General features: G+C 46.4%; 1 protein-coding gene across 2 annotated transcripts in view; it reads left to right on the forward strand.

Moving 5' to 3' along the window:
* Positions 1-24,547, forward strand: part of MAP2K1 (mitogen-activated protein kinase kinase 1) — a 112,558-nt gene that overhangs the window by 81,453 nt on the left and 6,558 nt on the right. For both annotated transcript variants that reach the window (XM_050796005.1, XM_050796006.1), the window contains exons 6-7: positions 21,300-21,424; positions 24,223-24,424. In XM_050796005.1, coding sequence (XP_050651962.1) covers positions 21,300-21,424; positions 24,223-24,424 — 327 coding nt within the window. The remainder of the gene's footprint in view (positions 1-21,299; positions 21,425-24,222; positions 24,425-24,547) is intronic.

Here is a 24,547-nt window from a genome sequence, read left to right on the forward strand (position 1 = left end):
GCAGGGAGCCAAGATCACGCCACTGCACTCCAGTCTGGGACAGAACAAGACACCGTCTCAAAAAAAAAAAAAAAAAAAAACCCCACGGTTTTCGTATCCTTTTCCTGGGGAGAGCTAGGAGTCTCCAAAGCATCTTACGGTGTCCCAGTGACAGCCTCCAGCAAATGGGGTCTGCAGCAACGGTCAGGATTGCAACCTCTAAATTCTTCCTCTCCATTCAGACTTGTTGGCACTGATAGCAAGATCTGAAGTGGCTTGTTTGGTTTTGTTTTGTTGTTTTATAAGCTGTTTGTAGCAGACTCACATGTAATGATTTGAGTGGTTTCTTCTGCAATTTTTACAAGGAACTATGCTGCCTCTGCCAGGCATCCCTGAGCAGAAGTCAGAGTGGCCCCTTCCTCCACCATCCTGAGGCTACACACAGGGTCCTGTTCTGAGCACGGTTCCTATCTGTGTATGACAAAGGACTGTTGTGTGATCCTTGAAACACAGAAGGTTGCCCGTGGTATTCACAAGGTGTTCCTGGCTACATCTCTCTTCCTTTGCCCATCACACCCATCCCATAGCTGTGTGGCTGACACAGGAAGCGATTCCTTTTGACCATGTCTAGACTGCCCTGCCTTAAAGATGGAGGGAGACAGAGTGGCCCATTAGTAGTGGAGAATTCAGTATGCTGGTCTCTTAGTTAGAAATGTGAGTCTCATTTTATTTAGAACTATTTCATCTGCTAGATTCACAGTGATGGATTATAGCTCCAGGTAAGTTTGTCTCTTCACTCCTCAAGAGAGGCTTAGATCTCTTTAGGGAAGCATGGAGGAGGTGGTATTTGAGCTGAGCTTTGAAGCATAGGTAGAAGTTATATATGTGGCAGGGTCAGGGAAAGGAATTCCAGGTAGAGGGAAGCATGAATCATGGCATAGAGGCAGGAAAAGACAGACGTGTTTTTACAGGAAATAGCAAGTGGTTCAAGTTATCTAGAACAAAGGGTTCCTGATGGCAAGGGATGAGAATTAAAGTAAGAAATAGTTGAAGCAGTGAGGAGGGTCTTCACTGCTGTGTTCAGGAAATGGATTTTATCATGGGCAATGAAAAGCAGTGGAATGATCCTGCACAGAGAAGTGAGATGCGCTGTGCTTTAAGGAAGAGGACTCTACTGTCGTGGCTAAGGTGAGCTGGAGAGGGGAGAGATTAATTAGGAGGCTGTTTTGCTATGGGCCAGTGAGAGATAAGGGGGGTCTGAGGTAGGATAGTAGCAGAGTGAAGGGACAGGAGGGAGACAGATGGGAGAGAGGTGGTGCAAAGGGCACGGACTGGTGTGGGAAGATGGGTAGGGGAGTAGCAGGGAGACTTGGCCATGGCCCTTCCTGGGGTGGTTGTGGTGGGAAGGAGCCTGAGGCCCATGACCGTTCCCCAGGGCTGTACCTGGAGAGCTGTGTCCTCCTCCTCCTCAGATCACAAAGCCTCATTTCTAATGGAAACCTGAGGCTGGGGCTGCCCTTTCCTAAGTTACAGATTACTTCCTGAGGAGGATCCCAGCCCCAAGAGAGCTGGTTTGATTTGGAAATCTGGACACATAGGGATGAAACTCAGAGTGAATTTTATTAACCACTACCCAAAGCAAGATAGAACTTAGCTCATGATGCCCGACACCATAGAGCAACAAGAGTAGGCCGGGCACAGTGGCTCACGCCTGTAATCTCAGCACTTCGGGAGGCTGAGGGAGGTGGATCATGGGAGGGCAGGAGTTTGAAACCAGCCTGGCCAACATGGCGAAACCCCATCTCAACTAAAAATACAAAAATTAGCTGGGCGTGGTGGTGGGCGCCTGTAATCCCAGCAGGCTTAGGCACAACACTTGTTTGAACCCGGGAGATGGAGGTTGCAGTGAGTCAAGATTGCGCCACTGCACTCCAGCCTGAGTGACACAGCGAGACTCTGTCTATAAATAAATAAATAATAAAATTAATAGAGTCTAGTGATATAACTCAGTTTGAGGGTGGGAACCAGCATAAGGCTTGATAAGACCAAACTAATTAGAAACAAACACGATGGAATTTTCTTTTTTCATTTGAAAAAACATTTCAAAGTTTACTGTTGGAGGTAAGTGCTTACCACCCTCTGAAGTGTGTGCAGGGCTGTCATTAGGTGGTGGTAACAGGCACCAAATCCCTAAGAAGCTGCTACCCACCAAGTGACCTCAGAGCCACTGTGTCCTCTCCCTTTACCTTTCTGGCTGTGCATAGAATCTTAGGGAAGTTTCCTTCTAGCCTGGCTGTTGACTTCCTGGGTGATCCTGGCAGAGTTGTTTATTCTGAATCTTACCTTCTTTTAGAGGTAATCTCAATTCCTTTTCCGCCTCCTGGAACTGTCCTCAGGATCAGATGAAACTCTGACCAAGTGTTGTGTAATAGCATTGAAGTTATGGCATTTAAAAGCACATTGCGCATACAATGCTGGGCTCCAAAGAGGCAGAAGAGATAGTTCCTATCCTCTTAGAGCTGTGAGTCCTAGTTGGAAAAGCAAGACTGTATTTTAAAAGTGAGATGAAAGGTTTATGGGTGAATTAACACATGAGGTCTGGGATTTGCCTTAAGACATTCCACTCCTTCCCACTCTGCAAAGAAAGAGCTGGGGGTTATAATGAAATAAGATTGGGGCTGGGCACAGTGACTCACACCTGTAATCCCAGCACTTCGGGAGCTGAGGTGGGTGGATCACCTGAGGTCAGGAGTTCGAGAATAGCCTGGCCAACATGGTGAAACCCCATCTCTACTAAAAATACAAAAATTAGCTGGGCGTGGTGGCACATGCCTGTAGTCCTAGCTACTTGGGAGGCTGAGACAGAATTGCTTGAACCCGGGAGGTGGAGGTTGCAGCGAGCCAAAATCGCACCAGTGCACTCCACCCTGGGCAACAGAGCAAGACTCTGTCTCAAAAAAGAAAAAAAAAAGATTGGTAAAAAAATGGATTATTGTTGAATATGGGTGATGGGTACATGGTTATTGTCTCTACTTTTGTGAATATTTAGATTTTTCAGAAAAAAAATTGGCTAAAAGAAAGTAGCATATGTACTGACATAACAAGTGACATACATGATAAAAAACCTCAAGGATTCCAAGGAGAGGGACTCTTGTGGGTGGACAGCTGTCAGGCGAGGCTTCACAGGGGAGCTCGGAGCTGGGCTTTGTTTCAGTGAGGATTCTTGGTTACACGTAACAGAAACCAACTTGAGCCGGTGTAAACAGAACAGGGGACTTCCTTATAGGGATCCAGGGGGCCCTTAGGGAACGTGAGGGCCAGATGTAGTCAGTGCTCAGGAAGGGATGGGACAAGAACAGGGACCAGAAAGCCATTGGAATTCTAGGCAGCCTTCCTGCTTATCCTGCGTGCTCTGCACTTGTTTCTTTGCTTTGTCCAGAGGGCAGGAGGAAGACACCACCCCTCAGCAACCAGTGTGTAACAGGTCCCTCCCAGACACAGCCCAGATTCAACCTGACCCTCTTAGCACAATTCCCAAGTCTCTGAGTAATCCACCAAAACTTATATAGTGTATATTGTTGGTGGGGCCCCTTCCTGTAATGAAGGGAGGTAATTAGGGGGATACATCTGAATTAGGCAGCCTTCCCTTCTCCCTCATTTGTCTGAATCAGACTGGAAGGACAGTAGGATGTACGTGAAGAGAAGATATCTTGATTGAACAGTAAGTACTTCAGAGTCAAATATGAAGGGAATATTTATGGAACAGTATAGAGCCTCCTGGCACTGAAGGGGTGTGAACCCCAAATATCTGAGACTGGTCTCAGTTAATTTAGAAAGTTTGTTTTGCCTAGGTGGAGGATGCATGTCCCGTGACACAGCCTCAGGAGGTCCTGACGACATGTGCCCAAGGTGGTCAGGGAAGGGGTTTTTTAATTAATTTTTTAAATGGAGTCTCGCTCTTGTCGCCCAGGCTGGAGTGCAGTGGTGCAATCTGGGCTCACTGCAACCTCCACCTCCTGGGTTCAAGCGATTCTCCTGCGTCAGCTTCCCGAGTAGCCGGGATTACAGGCGCCTGCCACTACGCCTGGCTAATTTCTTGTATTTTTAGTAGAAATGGGGTTTCACCATGTTAGCCAGGCTGGCCTCGAACTCCTGACCTCTGGTGATCCGCCTGCTTCGGCCCCCCAAATTGCTTGGATTACAGGTGTGAGCCACTGCGCCTGGCCAGAGGTTGGTTTTATACATTTTAGGGAGTCATGAGACATCAATCAATATATGTAAGATGTACACTGGTTCTGTCCGGAAAGGCAGGACTGCTCAAAGCAGGGAGGGGGCTTTCAGGTCACAGGTAGCTGAGAGACAAATGGTTGTTTTCTTTTGAGTTTCTGATCAGCCTCTCCAGAGGAGGCAATCAGATACGCATTTATCTCAGTGACTTTGAATAGAATGGGAGGCAGGTTCGCCGGAAACAATTCCCAGCTTGACTTTTCCCTTTAGCTTAGTGATTTTTGGGGACCCCAAGATTTATTTTCTTTCACATTTCTCCCCTTTTCTTTTAAAAAACTTTTGAGAAAGCATTTTAGAAGAAAATGAATCTTTTATCTCAGGTTTCATCGGATCTCTCACGGCTAGGACAGTTTATTCCTAGACAGGTGGGTCCCAAGTTACTAGGAAAGCTCATTTTTACAGGTTATGGTCTCATGTCCTGTGACAAGAAAATAGGGGGAGAAAGGGACAAAAACTACAATAAACAGAAGAATAATCCTGGAAAAGTGATATAGGGCACATTATTCTGAAGTCCATACAGGTATGAAAGTGGCTGTTATTTTCTTTTGAAGTTGTCTAGCTTCAGTTCACAGGGCTTTAAGAAAGCACAGCTTAGTTTTCAGTAATTTAAAATTAGGAAAAATGGGAAAAAGGAAAAGAAAAAAAATTGAAAACGTTGTTTTTTTTTGTTTTTGTTTGTTTTTGTTTTTGTTTTGAGACGAAGTTTTGCTCTTGTTGCCCAGGCTGGAGTGCAGTGGCGCGATCTTGGCTCACCACAACCTCTGCCTTCCGGAGTCAAGCGATTCTCCTCCCTCAGCCTTCCTGAGTAGCTGGGATTACAGGCGTGCGCCAACACGCCCGGCTAATTTTGTATTTTTAGTAGAGACTGGATTTCTCCATGTTGAGTCAGGCTGTGGTCTTGAACTCTCGACCTCAGCTGATCCACCCACCTCGGCCTCCCAAAGTGCTGGGATTACAGGCATGAGCCACCGTGCCTGGCCAAAAACATTGTTTTACAGACTTGTAGCCAGGAAAAATTAAGTCCAAACTGTAAAAAATGATAAAAGTTGAAAAACTAGGTAAGACTAGAATCTAGCTGGGCACAGTGGCTCACACCTGTAATCCCAGCACTTTGGGAGGTAGAGGTGGGTGGATCACCTGAGGTCAGGAGTTTGAGACCAGCCTGGCCAACAGATGGCCAACCCCATCTCTACCAAAAATACAAAAAAATTAGCTGGGCATGGTGGCACATGCCTGCAAACTCAGCTACTTGGGAGGCTGAGGCAGGAGAATCCTTGAACCTGGGAGGCGGAGGTTACAGAGAACCGAGATTGTGCCACTGTAACAGGACAAGCTGCAGACAAAACCCCTCAGACACCGAATTAAAGAAGGAAGGGCTTTATTCGGCTGGGAGCCGATTGATTGAGCAAGCAACCAGTACGTGACTGGGGGTTGCATGCACCGGTAATCAGATAGGAACAGAACAGGACAGGGATTTTCACAGTGCTTTTCTATACACTGTCTGTAATCTATAGATAACATAACCGATTAGGTCAGGGGTCGATCTTTTAACTTCGAGGCCCAGGGTGTGGCGCCGGGCCGCCTGCTTGTGGATTTCATTTCTGCCTTTTAGTTTTTACTTCTTCTTTCTTTGGAGGCAGAAATTGGGTGTAAGACAATATGAGGGGTGGTCTCCTCCCTCACCACCGCACTCCAGCCTGGGCAACAAGAGTGAAACTCTGTCTCAAGAAAAAAAAACAAACAAACAACAACAACAAACTGTACTATAGTTTTTGAAACGGATTTTTTCTCTCTCCACTTTCCCGTTTTTACTAAAGACAAATCATAGTAGGACCAATTTGCTTTATTATACTTGGGCATATTATTTCTATAAAGTGCAGTAAGAATAATTATTTTTCACATAGGCTTTTAAAATTGGCTTTGATGAAACTTTGCTCTGTAGAAGGACTCTCAGATAAGACTTTTTTAAAGCTAAGCCCAGCCATGGATTTGTACCATCAAATACATACGAGTTGGGTGAATTCATCTCCTCTTGATGTCCCAAGATAACTTGGGGCTCCTGGGCCTATCAGAAAGTGACATTCTTTACTTATCACAGGCCATGATCCCTGTATAGGGACTGTGTAGACAAGGTATGAGACCAGTTTTCCCAAGGGACTTTTATTGGCTCTATAAGTCAAGTTGGATTCCTTAAAGGAAAGCACACCATTCTAGTCAAAACCTTGGTCAAATAACCAGTTTCTCCAGTCGTGTCCTGTTACGAATGAAAACAGATTTTTTTGCACTTATGCTGATAACTATATTGCCGTAAGTTAAGAATACTCCCACATAGTTTCCAAATTCTGGAGAAATCAGGTGGAGAGAAATATGCTTCAGTTTTTTTTCATGAGCGTATGTATACTTTATTGTTAAAACCTGTTCAGGTGTGGTGGCTCCTGCCTGTAATCACAGCACTTTGGGAGGCTGAGGTGGGTGGATCATTTGAGGTCAGGAGTTCAAGACCAGCCTGGCAAACATGGTGAAACCCCGTCTCTACTAAAAATACAAAAAATTAGCTGGGCGTGGTGGTGTGTGCCTGTAGTCCCAGCTACTCAGGAGTCTGAGAACGAAGAATCACTTGAACCCTAAAGGTGGAGGTTGCAGTGAACTGAGATCATGCTACTGCATTCCATCCTGGGCAACAGAGCGAGACTGCATCTCAAAAAACAAATTGTTAAAACCTGTCAATAGCTCAAAAGAAAAGTTTCCTTGACTCTGAAAAAGAACACAAAGAATCAGCAGCATTTTAAGCAAAAAATAAAAAGATTACACCAGTCTCCTGTAAGTTCAGTTCATGCAGCTAATTCCTGTTCTGCTTGATATTCATGAACATTTCAGCTCTCCATGAGTCATGAAAGTTTTTCCTTTGTTTTGATGTCACAGCCTTTAAAGTTATCAGAAACCTGTATTCAAGAGCACCTGTTAGAATTTTATAGTTGATTATAAAACCACCTTTTAAAGAGAAACCGCAGGGCCGGGCATAGTGTATCACCTGAGGTCAGGAGTTGGAGACCAGCTGGCCAACGTTGTGAAAGCCCATCTCTACAAAAATACAAGAAATTAGTCTGGCATGGTGGTGAGCACCTGTAATCCCTGCTACTCGGGAGGCTGAGGTAGGAAAATTGCTTGAACCCAGGAGGCAGAGGTTGCCGTGAGCCAAGATCGTGCCATTGCACTCCAGCCTGGGCAATAAGAGCAAAACTCCATCTCAAAAAGAAAAAAAAGAGAAACTGTCATTGCAAAATTATAACTGAGACAGTGAAAAAGATCTGACCTAACTAACTCCATCTTGCTTCTAATCTCCAGGCTGTCCTTGTTTATTCCTGGGCATAGACAGTACTAACTTTGGGAGGAACTTAGTTTATAGTTGAGCTTTGAAACAAAGACGATAACAGCCCTTTCCCCAAACAAACCCCCTTCCTGCCTGGGGACTAGGCTGCCTAAAACCACATGATTAGAAGTTATGGTTGTTTTACTAAATAATTCAAGACTTAGCTATTTTCACTAAACCAATATCAGTGTCTTATCAATATTTACAGAAGCAAAGATTTTTTTTTTCTTTTTTTTAACGAAGTCTGGCTCTGTCAGTCAGCCTAGAGTGCAGTGACATGATCTCAGCTCACTGCAACCTGTGCCTCCTGGGTTCAAGTGATTCTCCTGCCTCAGCTTTCTGAGTAACTGGGATTACAGGTGCCTGCCACCACGCCCAACTAATTTTTGTATTTTTAGTAGAGATTGGGTTTTACCATGTTGGTCAGGCTGGCCTTGAACTTCTGACCTCAAGTGATCTGCCTGTCTTGGCCTCCCAAAGTGCTGGGATTACAGGCATGAGCCACCGTGCCTGGTGGCTCACAAGCAAAGATCATCCTGTTTTGGGCTGGGTTTATAGTTTTGTAACCCCTATGCCAAATTTTGACACCTTATAGTATTTGGCAGGGATACGTATGAAATTTCTTGGTCAAAAAATGCAAACAAAAATGTACCCTGGCTATTCTTAAGGCATTTCTAATAGTAAGTACTTTACCAACAATCTTAAAGGTAGCTTATCTATTAAAGATTTTACTTAAACCATGTAAACTTGAGAAACTTTTGACCAGTCTATCATTTTCTGATAAAGTATTTGATTTGTGCTTTATTTTTCCTTAAGCCAATTAATTAGAGCTGTTGTATATATTTTTTAGTAGTAAATCATTGTGTGCACAACACATAAATACATGGACATATTAGCTATACCAATAAAAGTACATCTTAAAGGTAAGACAGACCTCCTTTTTTTTTTCCCCCTTCTGTCAGACTTGCAAACTCTTGATAACCTGTTTCATTATGCTTGGCAGTTGTCAGCTAAATAGCTCCTAAATCTGTGTATTGAAGGACACAACTCTAAGGTGAAAAATCAGATAGCAAAATTTACATCGTAAAGTACAGAGAGGAAAACTCTGGTGCAGAGGAAGTTTAAAGGTGGATACCAAATCAAACATACAATTATAGAAATCTATCATAGGATTGTATAAGGAGACCAATTTATTTAGATAGGTACTACCTATTATAACTGGATCTCTGAGCTCTGGGTAGAGCCCACACTGAATCCTGGGTCTCCAAAAAGGAGGCTAGACCACATGATGCTTTAAAAAAAATTGTTTTTGGCCAGGTGCGGTGCCTCATGCCTGTAATCCCAGCACTTTGGGAGGCCAAAGTGGGTGGATCACGAGGTCAGGAGTTCAAGACCAGCCTGGCCAACATGATGAAACCCTATCTCTACTAAAAATACAAAAATTAGATGGGCATGGTGGCCGGTGCCTGTAATCCCAGCTACTTGGGAGGCTGAGGCAGGAGAATCGCTTTAACCCAGGACGTGGAGTTTGCAGTGAGCCGAGACCGTGCCACTGTGCTCTAGCCTGACAACAGAGCAAGACTCCGTCTCAAAAAAAAAAAAAAAGAAAAAATTTGTTTTTGGCCGGGCACAGTGGCTCACGCCTGTAATCCCAACACTTTGGGAAGCTGAGGTGGGCGGATCACGAGGTCAGCAGTTCGAGACCAGCCTGGCCAACCTGGTGAAAACCCGTCTCTACTAAAAATAACAATTAGCCAGCCATGGTGGCAGGCACCTGTAACCCCAGCTATTCCGGAGGCTGAGGCAGGAGAATCGCTTGAACCCAGGAGGCGGAGGTTGCAGTGAGCCAAGACCGCGCCATTGCACTCTAGCCTGGACAACCGAGCGAGTCTCCGTCTCAAAAAAAAAATTTTTTTTTTAAACAAAGACATTTCTAAGTGTCTAAACTACACTCTTCCTTAAAAACCCAAGAGTAGCCTCTGTTGCAATAACTATTTTAGTCAGAAAATCAGGTAACACAATACAAAAGCAGTTTAATAGCTGAGAGGAACTTGTTTGTTTACACTCTTGGGGACCCATAAGAAAAAGCAGGTTTCTCCCCCAAAGGGAGTCTGTTGCCTTCTTTGTTTTCTTTAAGGAACTCCAGGCTATTATAAACTATTTTAGGTTTCTCATGCAGCAGGGGGTGCAAGAGAAAGGAGAGAGAGCAGAAGTCAATTAAGAAAACAGAATTCTGTCCACTGAGAAGAAGAAAAATTTGTCTCAAAAAAAGACAAGGTCCTGGGGCCGGGCGCGGTGGCTCAAGCCTGTAATCCCAGCACTTTGGGAGGCCGAGACGGGCGGATCACAAGGTCAGGAGATCGAGACCATCCTGGCTAACACGGTGAAACCCCGTCTCTACTAAAAAATACAAAAACCTAGCCGGGCGAGGTGGCGGGCGCCTGTAGTCCCAGCTACTCAGGAGGCTGAGGCAGGAGAATGGCGTGAACCCGGGAGGCGGAGCTTGCAGTCAGCTGAGATCCGGCCACTGCACTCCAGGCTGGGCGACAAAGCAAGACTCTGTCTCAACAAAAAAAAAAAAAAAAAAAAAAAAAAAAGACAAGGTCCTAGACAAAAAAAAACAAACTCAAAACATAAAGTCCTTTTAAAGACACACACACACACACCCCTAGACAGAGAAAAAAACCCAAAACAAAGTCCTTTTAAAGACATACACACACACACACACACACATATCTTGGATGTTAGCTTTTTCATTAAGCTGACTTTTAACCATTGAACTCCTTTAAAAAAATCTGTTTAGATCTCATTGCCATATTTCTGCTTGGACAAATTTTTGCTATTTCAGAAGTACCAAATATCAAACCTTTCAGAAAGGGCTTGATTTGGGAACCAAACCTAGGCTGTCATGAAAAAAAGAAGGCGGAACCTTAGGTATGGAACTGCAACCTGAGGTGATAGCCATTATCTTTCCTTTTTTTTCTTTTCTTTTGCTGGCCATTTTTCTCCCCCGCCCCCATGCCACTTTTTTTTTTGCTTGTTTTTTTGTAGGAATTTAGCCATTTCATAGGCCTCATTCCCCATAATTTGGAACTTTCCTTCAAATTTGATCAGGTTGCATGGAGTTGGTCAATCCCAATGGGAAAAAGACCGAAATAACAACAAAAACAGAAACAACAAAAAGAAAGCAAACAAATGATCACACAACCTATACAATGTACTTAGAGATCTCATGATAAGGAGAAAATAAGACCAGCTGGTTGTTAATCTTAACTGTAGCCAAGACAAAGCCTAATTCAGTTACTTAGGGATGGGTTTCATGCTAAAGACTGCCCTCTACCATCCTAGAAGCAGGAGGAGACTCAAACTTGTCCTCCCTGTTGGAAGCAAGCTCAAAACTCTATAAAGGAGTTACTTGCCTTCCATTGTCACGGAAGCAGGAAAACTTGCCTTCCTTGTGTTGGAAGTAAGTAAAACTGAAAAAAAATAAAAAAGGAGTTGTACAGCAAAATAAACTTTAGACCACTCCCTGATTTTGGGAGATCAGGGATTCTCTGGAGGAGGTGCTTCTAGGCCTCAGCAAATTGTCCAGTTGGTTTGAGCCATAAAGATAGCTCAAGCTGGTACCAGGCACCAATGGGAGATTTGTCAAAGGTCAGGGGCACCTCCACTCAGAATCCCTTTGTGGTTACCAAAACATGAACCCTGAATAACTGAGACAGGTCTCAGTTAATTTAGGTTTATTTTGCCAAAGTTGAGGACCCTGTGACACAGCCCCAGGAGGTCCTGATGACATGTGCCCAAGGTGGTCCAAGCACAGGTTGGTTTTATACATTTTAGGGAGACATGAGACATCAGTATATGTAAGATGTTCCTTGGTTCTGTTGGGAATGGCAGGACAACTTGAAGCAGGAAGGGAGCTTCGAGGTCACAGGTAGGTGAGAGACAAACAGTTGGATTCTTTCGAGTTTCTGGTTAGCCTTTGCAAAGGAGGCAATCAGATATGCATTTAGCTCAGTGAGCAGAGGGATGACTTTGAATAGAATGAGAGGCAGGTTTGCCCTAAGCAGTTCCCAGCTTGACTTCCCTTTAGCTTAGTGATTTTTGGGGCCCCAAGATTTCTTTTCCTTTCACAGGGGCCGTGTTAGGTAGAAGCCAGGCTGAGAAGGAATCTGATTCCTTATATTGGTTGTATTTTTTTTTCTGAAATAAATGTTAGCTTTTATTTTCCCTCCAAGCTGCAAGAGCCATTGAACTCTAACTTCTGTGCTTCTCACATTTAAAGCCTCCTGATTTGAGTACTTAGTACCACCAGACATTAGCAGGTAGGAGTTACTATTCCCACCTGACAGTCAAGGAAAGGCTCAGAGAGGTTCTGGAACTGGGCTGGGGCCACAGAGCTAGTAGATGATAGAGCTAGGATTCAAACCCAGATCTGTCTAACTCCAGATCTAGGTTAGTGGTGCTGTTTCCACACCACACTAAATGACCTACTTAATAATGAAATTTATGATGCCAGCTGATGGTAAGAATCACTGGGTGTTAAGATTCTTGGTTGCTAGTGAACTTGAATTAGCTCAAACAATAAAGATGATTTTTTGTTTTGTTTTGTTTTTTTGTATCAGCTAACCAAACTCCAGGAAGGATAGGAATACAGCTGGCCTGATGGATAATTGTATCTAGGGGCTCAAATGTCATTAGCTCTTATACTTTGATTAAAATGTGCTTTAAAAAGATGCTGTTAGCTACTGGGCACGGTGGCTCACGCCTGTAATCCCAGCACTTTGGGAGGCCCAGGAGGGCAGATCACGAGGTCAAGAGATCGAGACCAGTCTGGCCAACATGGTGAAACCCCGTCTCTACTAAAAATAAAAAAAATTAGCTGGGCCTGGTGTCAGGTGCCTGTAGTCCCAGCTACTCAGGAGGCTGAGGCAGGAGAATCGGTTGAACCTGGGAGGCGGGAGGTTGCATTGAGTCGAGATTGTGCCACTGCAATTCAGCCTGGCAACAGAGCGAGACTCCGTCTCAAAAAAAAAAAAAAAAAAAAAAAAAGATGCTCTTAGCTAGCCTAGCCAACATGGCGAAACACCATCTCTACTAAAAAATACAAAAATGAGCTGGGCATCGTGGCAGGTGCCTGTAGTCCCAGCTATTCGGGAGGCTGAGGCAGGGAGAATTGCTTGAACCTGGGAGGCAGAGGATGTAGTGAGCTGAGATCATACTGCTGCACTCCAGCCTGGGCGATAGAGTGAGACTTCATCTCAAAAAAAAAAAAAATAAAAAGCTGTTAGATCTCTCTCTCTCACTTGTTTCCTTTTCGATGTTGGCTTTCTTCTCTTGGGCCAGCTGTCTACCAGATGGAACCATGGTTTCCTGCTTTACAGTTTTGTTATCAGAAGAATTTTCTCACTTCAATTAGAAAGTTCTGAGCGAGGACTCCTGATTGGACTCTTAGGGGTCATGTGCCCAGACCTATGAGATCACCATGGCCAGGGGATAGGGAGCTATGAGTAGCCAAGCCTAGGTCAGGGGGCTGCCCTGTAGCCAGGGACAAGGTTCTCTGATCGTTAGTCTCCACCTAAAGCTGCATTTGCCCCAAAGAAGTATGTATGATGGGGAGACAAGGAATGCCTGACATCTGTCTTTAAATTGTCAAACACGTTCTTCTAAGTCTTTCCATTAGGGGTTATCCCAAGCTAGAAATAACTGGTGAGTAGTTTCCTGACCTTTTTTCCAGACTTTTTTTGGTGAATTATGTTAAGCTGTGACCCAGGCACAAATGGGGAGGCCGTACTTTGGTGGAGCAGGGTCACGTAAATATGGTGACATTACTAGAAATTCTTTCCTACTCATTGTTTAATAATGAACAGAACTCTGGCCTATCTTCTTTTGTCATTGTTTTAACACCCACCTCACTACCTCCCACTTCTCCTGCTGAACAAAATTAGCCTTCAGCAGGTCAAAACAGATTTTTAGCTAATTTCCGTTTCTTGAATAGCATATGAGAAGTACTCAAGTTAGCCAAGTTTGTTCTGCTGCCTGTAGGTGGTTGATTGGCTTTGTGATACATTGCGTATCAGCTCTTCTGAGGTAGTCCAAATCTGGTGGGGGGAAAATATGCTGTTTTCATGTTATTTTGTGACCTTTGGCAAGAGATTTTATCCCCCAGCCGCAATTTCCATCTCTGTAAACTAGGGCTATTCTGCCAAATATTATGAAGGGTCATTAAAAACGAGAGATCAGGCTGGGCGTAGTGACTCACAATTGTAATCTCAGCACTTTGGGAGGTTGAGGCAGTAGGCTCGCTTGGGCCCAGGGGTTTGAGACCAGCCTGGGCAAAGCAGGGAGACCCTGTGTACCAAAAACAGAAACAGTTACTTGGGCATGGTGGCGCGCACTGAAGTGGGAGGATCGCTTGAGCCTAGGAGGTTGAGGCTGCAGTGAGCCATGATCGTATCACTGCACTTCAGCAAAAAAAAAAAAAAGAGTGCTGTTAGGGAATCTGGGATTCATAAGCATTTCCCTTGACTGCTCTTCTTTCCTTTCTTTCTCCTTTTATTACACCTCTCTTCTCTCTGTAACCCCCTATACCTTTTGCTCTGGCTTTTGTTACATTCTGTATTAAAATTTTAGATAATTTATTTTATGTTATTTTACTTTTTTGAGACAAAGTCTCACTGTCACCCAGGCTGGAGTGCAGTGGCGCAATCTCAGCTCACTGCAACCTCTGCTTCCTGGGTTCAATCAGTTCTCATGCCTCAGCCTCCTGAGTAGCTGGGACTATACCGGTGCACACCACCATGCCTAGATAATTTTTTTTGGTATTTTTGCTAGAGTTTTGCCATGGTGCCCAGGCTGGTCTCGAACTCCTGGCCTCTAGCAGTTCACCCGCCTTAGCCTCTTGAAGTGCTGGGATTACAGGCCTGAGCCGCCATGCCCGGCCTAAAAATTTAGATAATTTATTGGAATGTTGTGTGCTAATGAAAAGCAAATCCTAAACTCCTGCAACATCATCCTGTGTTTAATTGTCAGGGTTTATGGGCCCTCTGGGTCAGAGGATGAGCAGTGAATTGGCAGAGAGAAGTGTAGGGAAGGTAGAGAAGGAAAGCATTTCAAAACTAATGAGGCTTGGAAGGAAGAAAAGAAAATGCAGTTGCTGGGCTTGGTTGTAAAAATCTTGAAAGTGAGGGAGATAAACTTGAAAGTGGTTCCTGCTGCTAGCACATTTCTTGCAGTTGGCCTTGTCAAGAAGGATAATGGGCTGGAGCTGAGAAAGAAGCATCGTGCTCACTCGCTAAACTGGAGTGGAGAATTATTCTCTCCTTACTGAATTTCAGGGATTTCAGCCTGTCCCAAGTCAAATCCTTGTTCCCAGAAGTAAAGCTCGTTACATCTGTAATGTGAGTGATTCCTTCCCCAGCCACAGCTCAATAAGGGCTCTTCTGAAACTTTGGAGTACAGCTTCTTATGGGTTGCCTTTAGTCCTGTTGTCTGGGCCCTGATTTTCTAGATCCTGGAGAGAATGCTCCCTCAGAGGTCTGAGTTCTAACCCTAGGCCCTATCGTTAGCTCCCTGTGCCACCCTGACAGGTGACGCCTCCCTACTGTGGGCCTCAGTGTTTCTCATCTGTGTGCAGTGGTTTATAATGCTTCTCTCACAGTGTTACTGTAAGGATTAAAGAAGATAGTGTGTTTGAACTGGGGAGGCGGCAGAGGTTGCCATGAGCCGAGATCATGCCACTGCACTCTAGCCTGGGTGACAGAGTAAGACTTTGTCTCAGAAAAACAAAACAAAAACACCTCCAAAAAACAAAAACAGAGGCTAGTATATTTAAAAGGCCTGCCACAGCAGGTGTTCCATAAACCAGAGCTGCTGTAGGATCTTCGTAGGCCTGCTAGGCTCACCTGCACCTCTCATTCTCCCACCTAGTCTCCCAGCTGCATTCTGGCTTTTTTTCCAGTGCTCCTGGGGAAGGAAATTTGGGTGGGGGAAAAGAGGTTATGAGTAATGGCTAATTGAAGAGTTGGGGATTTTCTCTGAATTTAATTATCTCTGCTACTTAACTAGCTCCCCGAGGCCATGGATGGCTGGAGGGGCTCTGTAGAGGGTGCAATTTGACTCATCCAGTCAGCTCCCTTTCTGTTTCTTCATCTTCAGTGGGGAGAGTTATTAAGGCTCTGCCAAGGATGCTAAGAAGAGGTCGTTTGAAGCCTAAAGTTGCCTTTTAAAAAAATCATTTGCCTTTGTTTTTTTATTTTTTAAATCCTTTAACTGTTGCTTATCTACTTTTGGATTCAGCCTTTGTCACAGATAAGCAAGAATGCAGCTTCCCTGTGTCACTCTGCTTGCTTCTCAGCAGCCCCTCACTCCTTCCTTCCACCTCTTCTTTTTTTTTTTTTTTTTTTTTTTTGAGAGGGAGTCTCGCTCTGTCACCCAGGCTGGAGTGCAGTTGCATGATCTCAGCTCACTGCAAGCTCTGCCTTCCAGGTGCAGGCCATTCTCCGGCCTCGGCCTCCCGAGTAGCTGGGACTACAGGCACCTGCAACCACGCCTGGCTAATTCTTTGTATTTTTAGTAGAGATGGGGTTTCACTATGTTAGCCAGGACAGTCTCGATCTCCTGACCGTGATCCATCTGCCTCGGCCTCCCAAAGTGCTGGGATTACAGGTGTGAGCCACTGAGCCCAGCCCCACCTCTTCTCTTTCTTTTGGGCTCCCCACTTCCACCCCTCCTCTGCCTTTCTCTTCTTCCAGGCCCCATCGTCTTCCATCTTGCCTTAGGGAATTAAGTTGCTTTTAATATTAGCCTAAACCAAACAAAATGAAGGTATTAGGATATAGTGGAAACACATAGAAGGCTGAGATTCACCTTGATTCATCTGCCTGCCAGGGTGTTGTCAGCTACTCAGGCTATCATCCAATGGGTGGCACCCATCCCACCTAGTTGGAAGAATTTAGAACTAGTCCACGGGGCCTTGACCACATCTTCATCTTTGCCTTTACACGTGCACGTTTTCTTGTCATTTGTTGGATTCTGTCTCCCCTGAGGATAACAATCCCTGTGTCCTTTTTACTCATAGCTCAGTGCAGATACTCTGTTTCTAGAATAAACAACCCCCTAAATTGTTTTATCCAAACACCTTATTTTAGAGGGTTAGAAAATACTTAATAGTTAAACTTCAAAATATGTGCTCTTGAGGGAAAAATCAGGAGGCTTTGAATAGTGTTATTTTGGGACAGAAAATACCGGAGAAGAACATACTTTCTGAGTTTTTCATAAAACCTCCTTGTTCATTTTTGAGGAAGGAGGGGTTACCCATACTCATTGTCACAGAAGCTGAGCAGAATTGGGGTTATTAGATCTCAGCCTCCTGTGGGATTCCTAGGGAAGCTTATGAGCCTGGGAGTCTACTGGGTGGTTGATGCTTCCTCCAGAATGCAGCCTGGCCCACCAGCTGCTGGGGGCCCTCTCAGCATCACCTTTCGGTTAACAAAGGATCAGAAAGAGAACCCAAGGCCCAGAGGTGGCCTCATTAAGTAGAGAAGGACTGGGCCTGTGATTCGAATGTTTGAGGGCTCTGCTAGGAGAATGAGAGGAAGCCCAGTTAATCCTCCCAGGACTCCAGGAGCAGGGCATTATCCCAAGTTGAGAAGGGGATTCAGAAGAACTAGGCACCTAGGAGTAGAGGTGACAGGGTGATTTGAAAGGACTACTTGTTAGATGCAAGGACCAGCACAAGAGAAGGCGAGACTCTTACACAGGGGCAGTTAGAGAGGCAGAGCAGCCCCAACCAGGAGAAAGTGGATGTGGAGATGTGTTGTGGTGAGAAGTTGGAGAGGAAAGGAGGAAACAGTGAAGGGCATGGAAACCTGGGCAGAGGGGCTTGGGACTGTGCTCTGAGGCAGAGGGGAGCCATGGCAGGCTCTGTGCAGGGCCTGTCCCGCTGGAGGAGTGCTGGTTTCTGTGCAGGCAGGTGGAGGGAGAAAATGCTGGAGACAGGAACAGTGTGTGAAGCGCCTGGCTATTGTGGGAAGCAAGTGTGGGGTGCTGAGGGAGGTCAAGAAATGAACTCTCTCTGGACTTGTCTGCCATCATGTGCCTCTCTTCCATCCCCAGAGAAGAGCTAGACTTGGGTGTGGCAGGCACAGGGACAAGAGGGATGTCCTAGCCTGGCAGCTCCGGCAGCGTGCTCTGGGGTTCAGTGATCTCATGTGCCCAGGTTTCCAGGTGGCTTCTTGTGAGGCCCTCTGGGATCTGGCTCCCAGGACCAATGTGGTCCAGCAATGAAAAGCCCCTTAGAATTTCCCTTCTCTTCCTCTCCAACCCCTTGCATCTCTGCTGCCTCCTAGGCAGTATTGTTTCCTGGAACGGGTGGGAGAAGCTGGAGCTCAGAGCCAGGGATGGCGGCAAGCTGTGTTATGTAAGTTTGAAAAAGGGAGGCTTGCTTGCCACGTGAATAGAGATCAGATACAAGGACAGCTAGATGCAGCACAGTCATGCCTGAGCAGTAGCTGCAGCCTGAAGAGAGGTGTCTGAGCCAGCAAAGGAAGAAGCTGCTGGCCTGGGTGGAGGAGACTGTGTTCTTGTGGGGAAGGAGAGGTGTCTGGTTCTGTGAACTGCTGATCTCGGAGGGCAGCCTGTGAAGCAGTCATTCTCTATTCCTATAACGTGGTGTGCTGCTCATATGCCACGCCTTATTACATCGATCCTGGTCTGTGATGGTATGAGAACCGCCATTGTGACTCTTTCATTCATGGCAAACCATGGCCCAGAAAAGTCAAGTGACTTGCTCGGGGCTGCGTGGAGAGTGAGTGGCAGGGTCAGGATTTGACACAGGGCTTCTGTGTCACTAGCCAGTGCTACTCTTTTACTCTAAAACAGGCCTAACAGGTCATGCCTAAACAGCCCATGGGGAGAGTATGGGCCAGGTGAGGGAGCCTGGTGCCGTGTGGCCTGGCATGGATGAGAGGCGATGGCACTGGGTGGGAGGTGTGGAAGAGGGCTTGTGTCAGAGCGCCTTGGTGTGCCGCCCCAGCAGGCGCTGTCACAGCCCTTACCCTTCTCAGTCTCGTTCCATTCTCAGCATGATTTTCCAAATCCTGAGCTCCTGACCTCCAGAGGCCAGGCACACGCCTGTCCTCTGAGGGGCCATGGGCATGGTGGGATGAGGAGGTACAACTCCAACAAGCAACTGCTGGACTCATGCCTTGGCTGAAGTGTTTGTGCGCCCTGTCCTAACACTAGGCCCAGGGAAAGAACAGAACTCGCCCCTCTCCTCCCGAAGTTCAGAATCTCCTCATGGTTCTCTGAGAGGCTGCGTGGCTCACTCCCTCTCTCTGTTCACATAGTTGCTCAAGTGTCCTCTCCTCACAGGGCCGTTCCTTCCACCTTGTCATGGCAGTACCCCCCTTACTCTCTCTGCCTTCACAGGGTTTTGTTTTGTTAATTTTTTTTGAGACGAAGTTTCACTCTATTGCTCAGGCTGGAGTGCAGTGGCATGATCTTGGCTCACTGCAACTTCCACCTCCTGGGTTCAAGCGATTCTCCTGTCTCGGCCTCCTGAGTAGCTGGGATTACAGGCTTGTGCTACCACACCCAGCCAATTTTTGTATTTTTAGTAAAGACGGTTTCACCATGCTGACCTCAAATGATGCGCCTACCTCAACCTCCCAAAATGCTGGGATTACAGGTGTAAGCCACCATGCCTGACTGGGTTTTATGTTTTTCTTTGTGCCACTTAAGACCACCTGATGTTACACATTTGTTCATTGATTGATTTATTGTCTGTCTCCTCACACTAAAATTGAAGCTTCATGACAGTGGGGGACTTGGTCAGTTTCTTGCCTGCTGTCTGCCTGGTGCCCACACAGAGCCCACAGGTAAGGTAGCAGGTGCTCAGTGGACAGTAGGTGGCGACTGTTAGACCATGGCAGAAGGGTGGGTAGAAGAGGACAGGTGTTAAGTGTCGGAGGGCCTGGGATATGCTTTCAGCTTTACCCAGTTTTTGCTGTGTGACTTTGAACAAGTTGCTGGATCTCTTGGGCCTTAGCCTTTTTTTTTTTCTTGGAGACAGAGTCTCACTCTGTCACTAGGCTGGGGTGCAGTGGCACGATCTTGGCTCACTGCAACCTCTGCTTCCTGGGTTCAAATGATTCTCCTGCCTCAGCCTCTTGAATAGCTAGGGGTTACAGGCGTGCACCACCACACCTGGCTAATTTTTGTATCTTTATTAGAGACAAGGTTTCACCATGTTGGCCAGGCTGGTCTTGAACTCCTGACCTCAGGTGATCCTTCTGTCTCGGCCTCCCAAAGTGCTGGGATTATAGGCATGAGGCACCGCCAGCCTTTGTTTTTCAATTTGCCCTTGGAAAGATACTTAAATAGACCTGTTTGAATCTGTTTAAGAATAAATAGCCGGCCATGGTGACCCGCACCTATCCACCCAGCTACTTGGGAGGCTGAGGCGGGAGTATTGCTTGAGCCCAGGAGTTCAAGCCCAGCTTGGGCAATTTAGTGAGACTCTGTGTCTAAAAAAATAATAATAAATAAATGCATTCATATAACACAGTGTTGAAGGGAAAAATAATGAAACGTTAGTAGTGACTCTGCTGGGTTGTATCATAGGAGGTTTGGATTTTTTCTGTGATTTTCTAGATGTCCTATGTGGTGTCTATATTACGACTATTAAGGATTTCCCTAGACATGGTCTGCCCTCAAAGTGAGTCTCATTGCTGATGTCTGTTCCACAAAGCCCTGCTCCAGGGGCCTTCACCAAGTCCCAGCCTTGGTTTTCTCACTTATAAATGAGGATAATTGACCCTGGTCTATGCACTTTACAGGACACTTGTATGAATCAGAGGATACAGTGGGGAAAAAAAAGTTTGGAAATTTAGGTCTCTGCAAACTAAGGGCCAATGTACTGGTATTTGTGACAGTGACCAGATGGGTGGGATGCGGTGATAATAAGAGTGCAAGGAAGGGGGATGAGAACATTGTTTTGCCTCTGAGGAGCAGCTTTAAGCCCTCTCACGTTCCAGCGCCAGGTAGCAAGGGGTTCCCCTTGACTGGCAGGGTAGATGTAGCTGTGTAGGCTGTTAGGTGAGTGACTCCAGTGGAATGGAATCATCACTCAGCTCCCACCCTGCCACACATACTCATAAGAAAAAAACCCACATGCTCTGTGCCTGGTGCAGAGGTCTAGAATGGGAATTCCCGCCAAACCCTGTCCCCTTCTAGCCTGTGTAGCTTCAGCAAGCAGATAGGTTTTACTGTTTTTTTTCTGCCTCCTTCATGATCCAACCATAGATAGTATGTCTTACCAGTATGGGTGGTTGAAGCAACAGACTTTGAAATCCTGACTGTTCATGATAACGGACTCCTACCTGTGGATCATCTGGCCAAGTCTGCATTCTCAGAGTGGAAATCGACTGTCTTTCTATTCTACTTCTAAAGCAGCTGCTCATTTCATCTCCTGACAGTTGCTTCTTGAACTTGGAACAAGGGGCCTTGGTGTACAGTGTTTGCAAGCCAAGGGCTGCCTGATGGCGGACGGGGTGTTGTCCTGGGACTCAGGGTCAGGGCTGGTCTGTGTGGAATGCTGACCCTTCTCTTCCCCAATCTACCTGTGTCAATTCCTTCCTTTTCTATTTTCTCTTCCTTGCAGATGTCAAGCCCTCCAACATCCTAGTCAACTCCCGTGGGGAGATCAAGCTCTGTGACTTTGGGGTCAGCGGGCAGCTCATCGACTCCATGGCCAACTCCTTCGTGGGCACAAGGTCCTACATGTCGGTATGAACAGAAGTTTCCATTGCTTGAGCTTCTTGTACGGTCAGGGATAGGAGCCCAGTGGGTATCTTTCCTGTGGAGCCAGAGTCTTGTGCTGGGTGGGGGACGAGAAGTGAGGGAGGAGGCACAGTGGTCCTCCCTGAGGAGATGAAGTTGAATGGGAAGATGGTCTTGGTCTTTCTTAGGCCTTGGAGCATAACTGGGATATTGGGGCCTTGACTCACTGAGAGGATTGTGCAGCTCCAGAATGCAGCTTTTCATTCTGAAGGATTGTGAGCTCCAGCTCCCCTCTGGGCATCTCTACATGATCGTCTTTAGCTCCACAAACCCAGGATGCTCAGATATGACCCACCTCAAACTACCTCACCTCCTCCTTTTCTCTTAGCAGTAAATAGACAGCATCATCTTCCTGGTTTCCCAAGGTAGAAACCTGAGCATTGGCTTTTAATGTGCCTTCTCAGCAGCCCATCCTTTCAGTATCTTGTAGCTCCCAACTCCTGAGAGTCTGTTCAGAATTGTCCAGCCTCTTTTCTCCCTCCTCACTATGTCTGTCAGTCATTTACTCCTCCCTCTAACTGCAGCACACCTGGACCCCTCGCCAGAGTCTCTGCTCCATTTCAGCCAACACCCAGTGTTGGGCGTCTTCCCTCCTGCTCCCAGCTCTGCTGGCTCCCACTGTCACCAGAGTGTTGTGTGGGGCTATCCTCACACTATGGCAACACCAGCATGTTCTCTTCCCTCCTCCATATCACCAGTTCCTTGGGGACAGGGACAAGGTGTCTCTCTTGTCCCTAGTGCCTGGCGTGGGGCCTGGCATGTGGTAGGTGTTCAGGGAATGCTTGGCAAGTGGGTAGATGTTTAGTTGGCTGAGTGGGAGGGTACATGGATAGCACATTTCTGAGAATGATTCGGAAAGGTGGAAACGTGAGTCTGGGCCAGTGCTGAAGTGTGGCAGAGTGGAGAAGCGTTGGAGTGAGTAGGCAGTCTTTACAGAAGTGGCAGGGAGTGCAGGCCCGTGTGGAAGGGGGGACAGGCGCAGAGGCTCAGATCTTAACTGAGATCACATTGTATGTGTTCTCTGTCAAAGCACATGTCATGTCCCTGGAAGGTCTCATTTGATCCATGTGGTTGTCCCAGGAAATAAAGATTATTGTTCCCATTTTAGAGGTGAGGAAGTGTAGATTCAGGGAGGTTAAGCAACCTGCTTGCTTAACCTTGCTGAGCCAGGATTGAAAGCTAGCTGCCCCCTTGCCAGGCAGATGCCCTTTGCACAGCACACCCTCATTTGCCTCTTAGGGAGGATTTGGCACCTGTGCCCAGATCCCAGTGTGAACACATCCTCATTCCTTCTTGCTGGCGCCTACCCCCCACTGTGACTCCAGCCACTGTCAACATCACTCACCTGGCACTGACCCACATCCCCACCCCTCCACTCCAGTGATCCACAGTAGAACTCCTTCTCTGTCATCTCCTTATTGTTTCTTCCCTAAATGTCTAATAACTGAGCAGCTGGCATCCTGGGCCATTTGACTGCCAACTCTCAAGTTCAAAATCCATTAACAGGCCCTAGGAGTTACTGGTCAAGGGTTTAATGGTTTGGATTTTTGTGGTTATATGGTCAGTTCCAAAATAGTCCAGTGTTGGAGTTAGTGAAAAATGCTACAGGAGAAGTTAATGTCTAAATGAATATACTATGGCCAGAATAAATATTTTTTCGGTAGGGTTCTTGAAATACATGTGCTATTTCAAATAATGCTCATTAAAAATAATGCTTTTACATAGCACTGTATACATTTTTTCTCTTTGGCTCTTCCCACCAGTATCAACCAATATTTGTACAGCATTTTACAACATCTGACATACATTGTCATTTGATCTTCTTAGTAACCCTAAGTAGAGTTTTCTTATGTCATTGTTACTGTCATTTTCATCAGCAGCAGCTGACCGCCCCCCCGCCCCCGACCTTTTTTTTCCCGACACGGTGTTTTCGCTCTTCTTGCCCAGGCTGGAGTGTGGTGGCGTGATTTTGGCTCACTGCAACCTCTGCCTCCCGGGTTCAAATGATTCTCCTGCCTCAGCTTCCCAAGTAGCTGGAATTACAGGCATGCACCACCATGTCCAGCTAATTTTTGTATTTTTAGTAGAGACAGGGTTTCGCTATGTTGACCAGGCTGGTCTCGAACTCCTGATCTCATGTGATCCTCCTGCCTCAGCCTCCCAAAGTGCTGGGATTAGAGGCGTGAGCCACTGCGCCCTGGCCCAGCAGCAGCCCCATTTTATAGATGAGGCTGATAGTCAGGATCCTTTAGCTTGTAAGTCCCGGAACTGGGATTTAAGTCTCAGGCCCACTGACCCAAGAGCTTGTGTTCTATGTATCCACGGCACACCTCATTCCCAACCCGCGTTCCACAAGCTTCATGTTTCACATTCAGTGACAAGATGAGCCACTCATGCTGGGGTTCGGACAGGCTGCCCTGTGCGTGCAAGACTGTGGCCAAGCTGGGTAAAGCTGGAACCACAGGCTGAAGTGGCAGCCAGGGCCCAGCTGATTACATGTGGTCTGTCAGTTTAGGCCAGATTATAGGAGAGAGAGAGCAGGGATGAGGGGTCAAAGCCACAGAAGCCAGCTAGGATTTGGTAAACACAATGTTTGGGGGTAGGTGGAAGGCCAAATTCAAGAGGTTAGTGGAGCTCTTGAAACAGGATATGAACTATTGAGAAGGGACAAAAGAGAAAATGCATTAGCAGACCCAGGGGTCCATGTTAGGTCAGGTATTTATAACTGTCTGTCTCTCCTGCAGCCAGAAAGACTCCAGGGGACTCATTACTCTGTGCAGTCAGACATCTGGAGCATGGGACTCTCTCTGGTAGAGATGGCGGTTGGGAGGTATCCCATCCCTCCTCCAGATGCCAAGGAGCTGGAACTGATGTTTGGGTGCCAGGTGGAGGGAGATGCGGCTGAGACCCCACCTAGGCCAAGGACCCCCGGGAGGCCCCTTAGCTGTGAGTAGCCTGGCGTGTCCCCATCTTGGACTGTGTGTTGGGGGGTCCCTTACTTTCAGGGGTTTCTGGAGGGCTGATTCTCTGTACATTCTGCCAAGACTGATTTCTCTGTCCCTGGATGCC

The sequence above is a fragment of the Macaca thibetana genome, chromosome 7 (genome assembly GCF_024542745.1).
Source record: "Macaca thibetana thibetana isolate TM-01 chromosome 7, ASM2454274v1, whole genome shotgun sequence".
NCBI lineage: Eukaryota > Metazoa > Chordata > Mammalia > Primates > Cercopithecidae > Macaca > Macaca thibetana.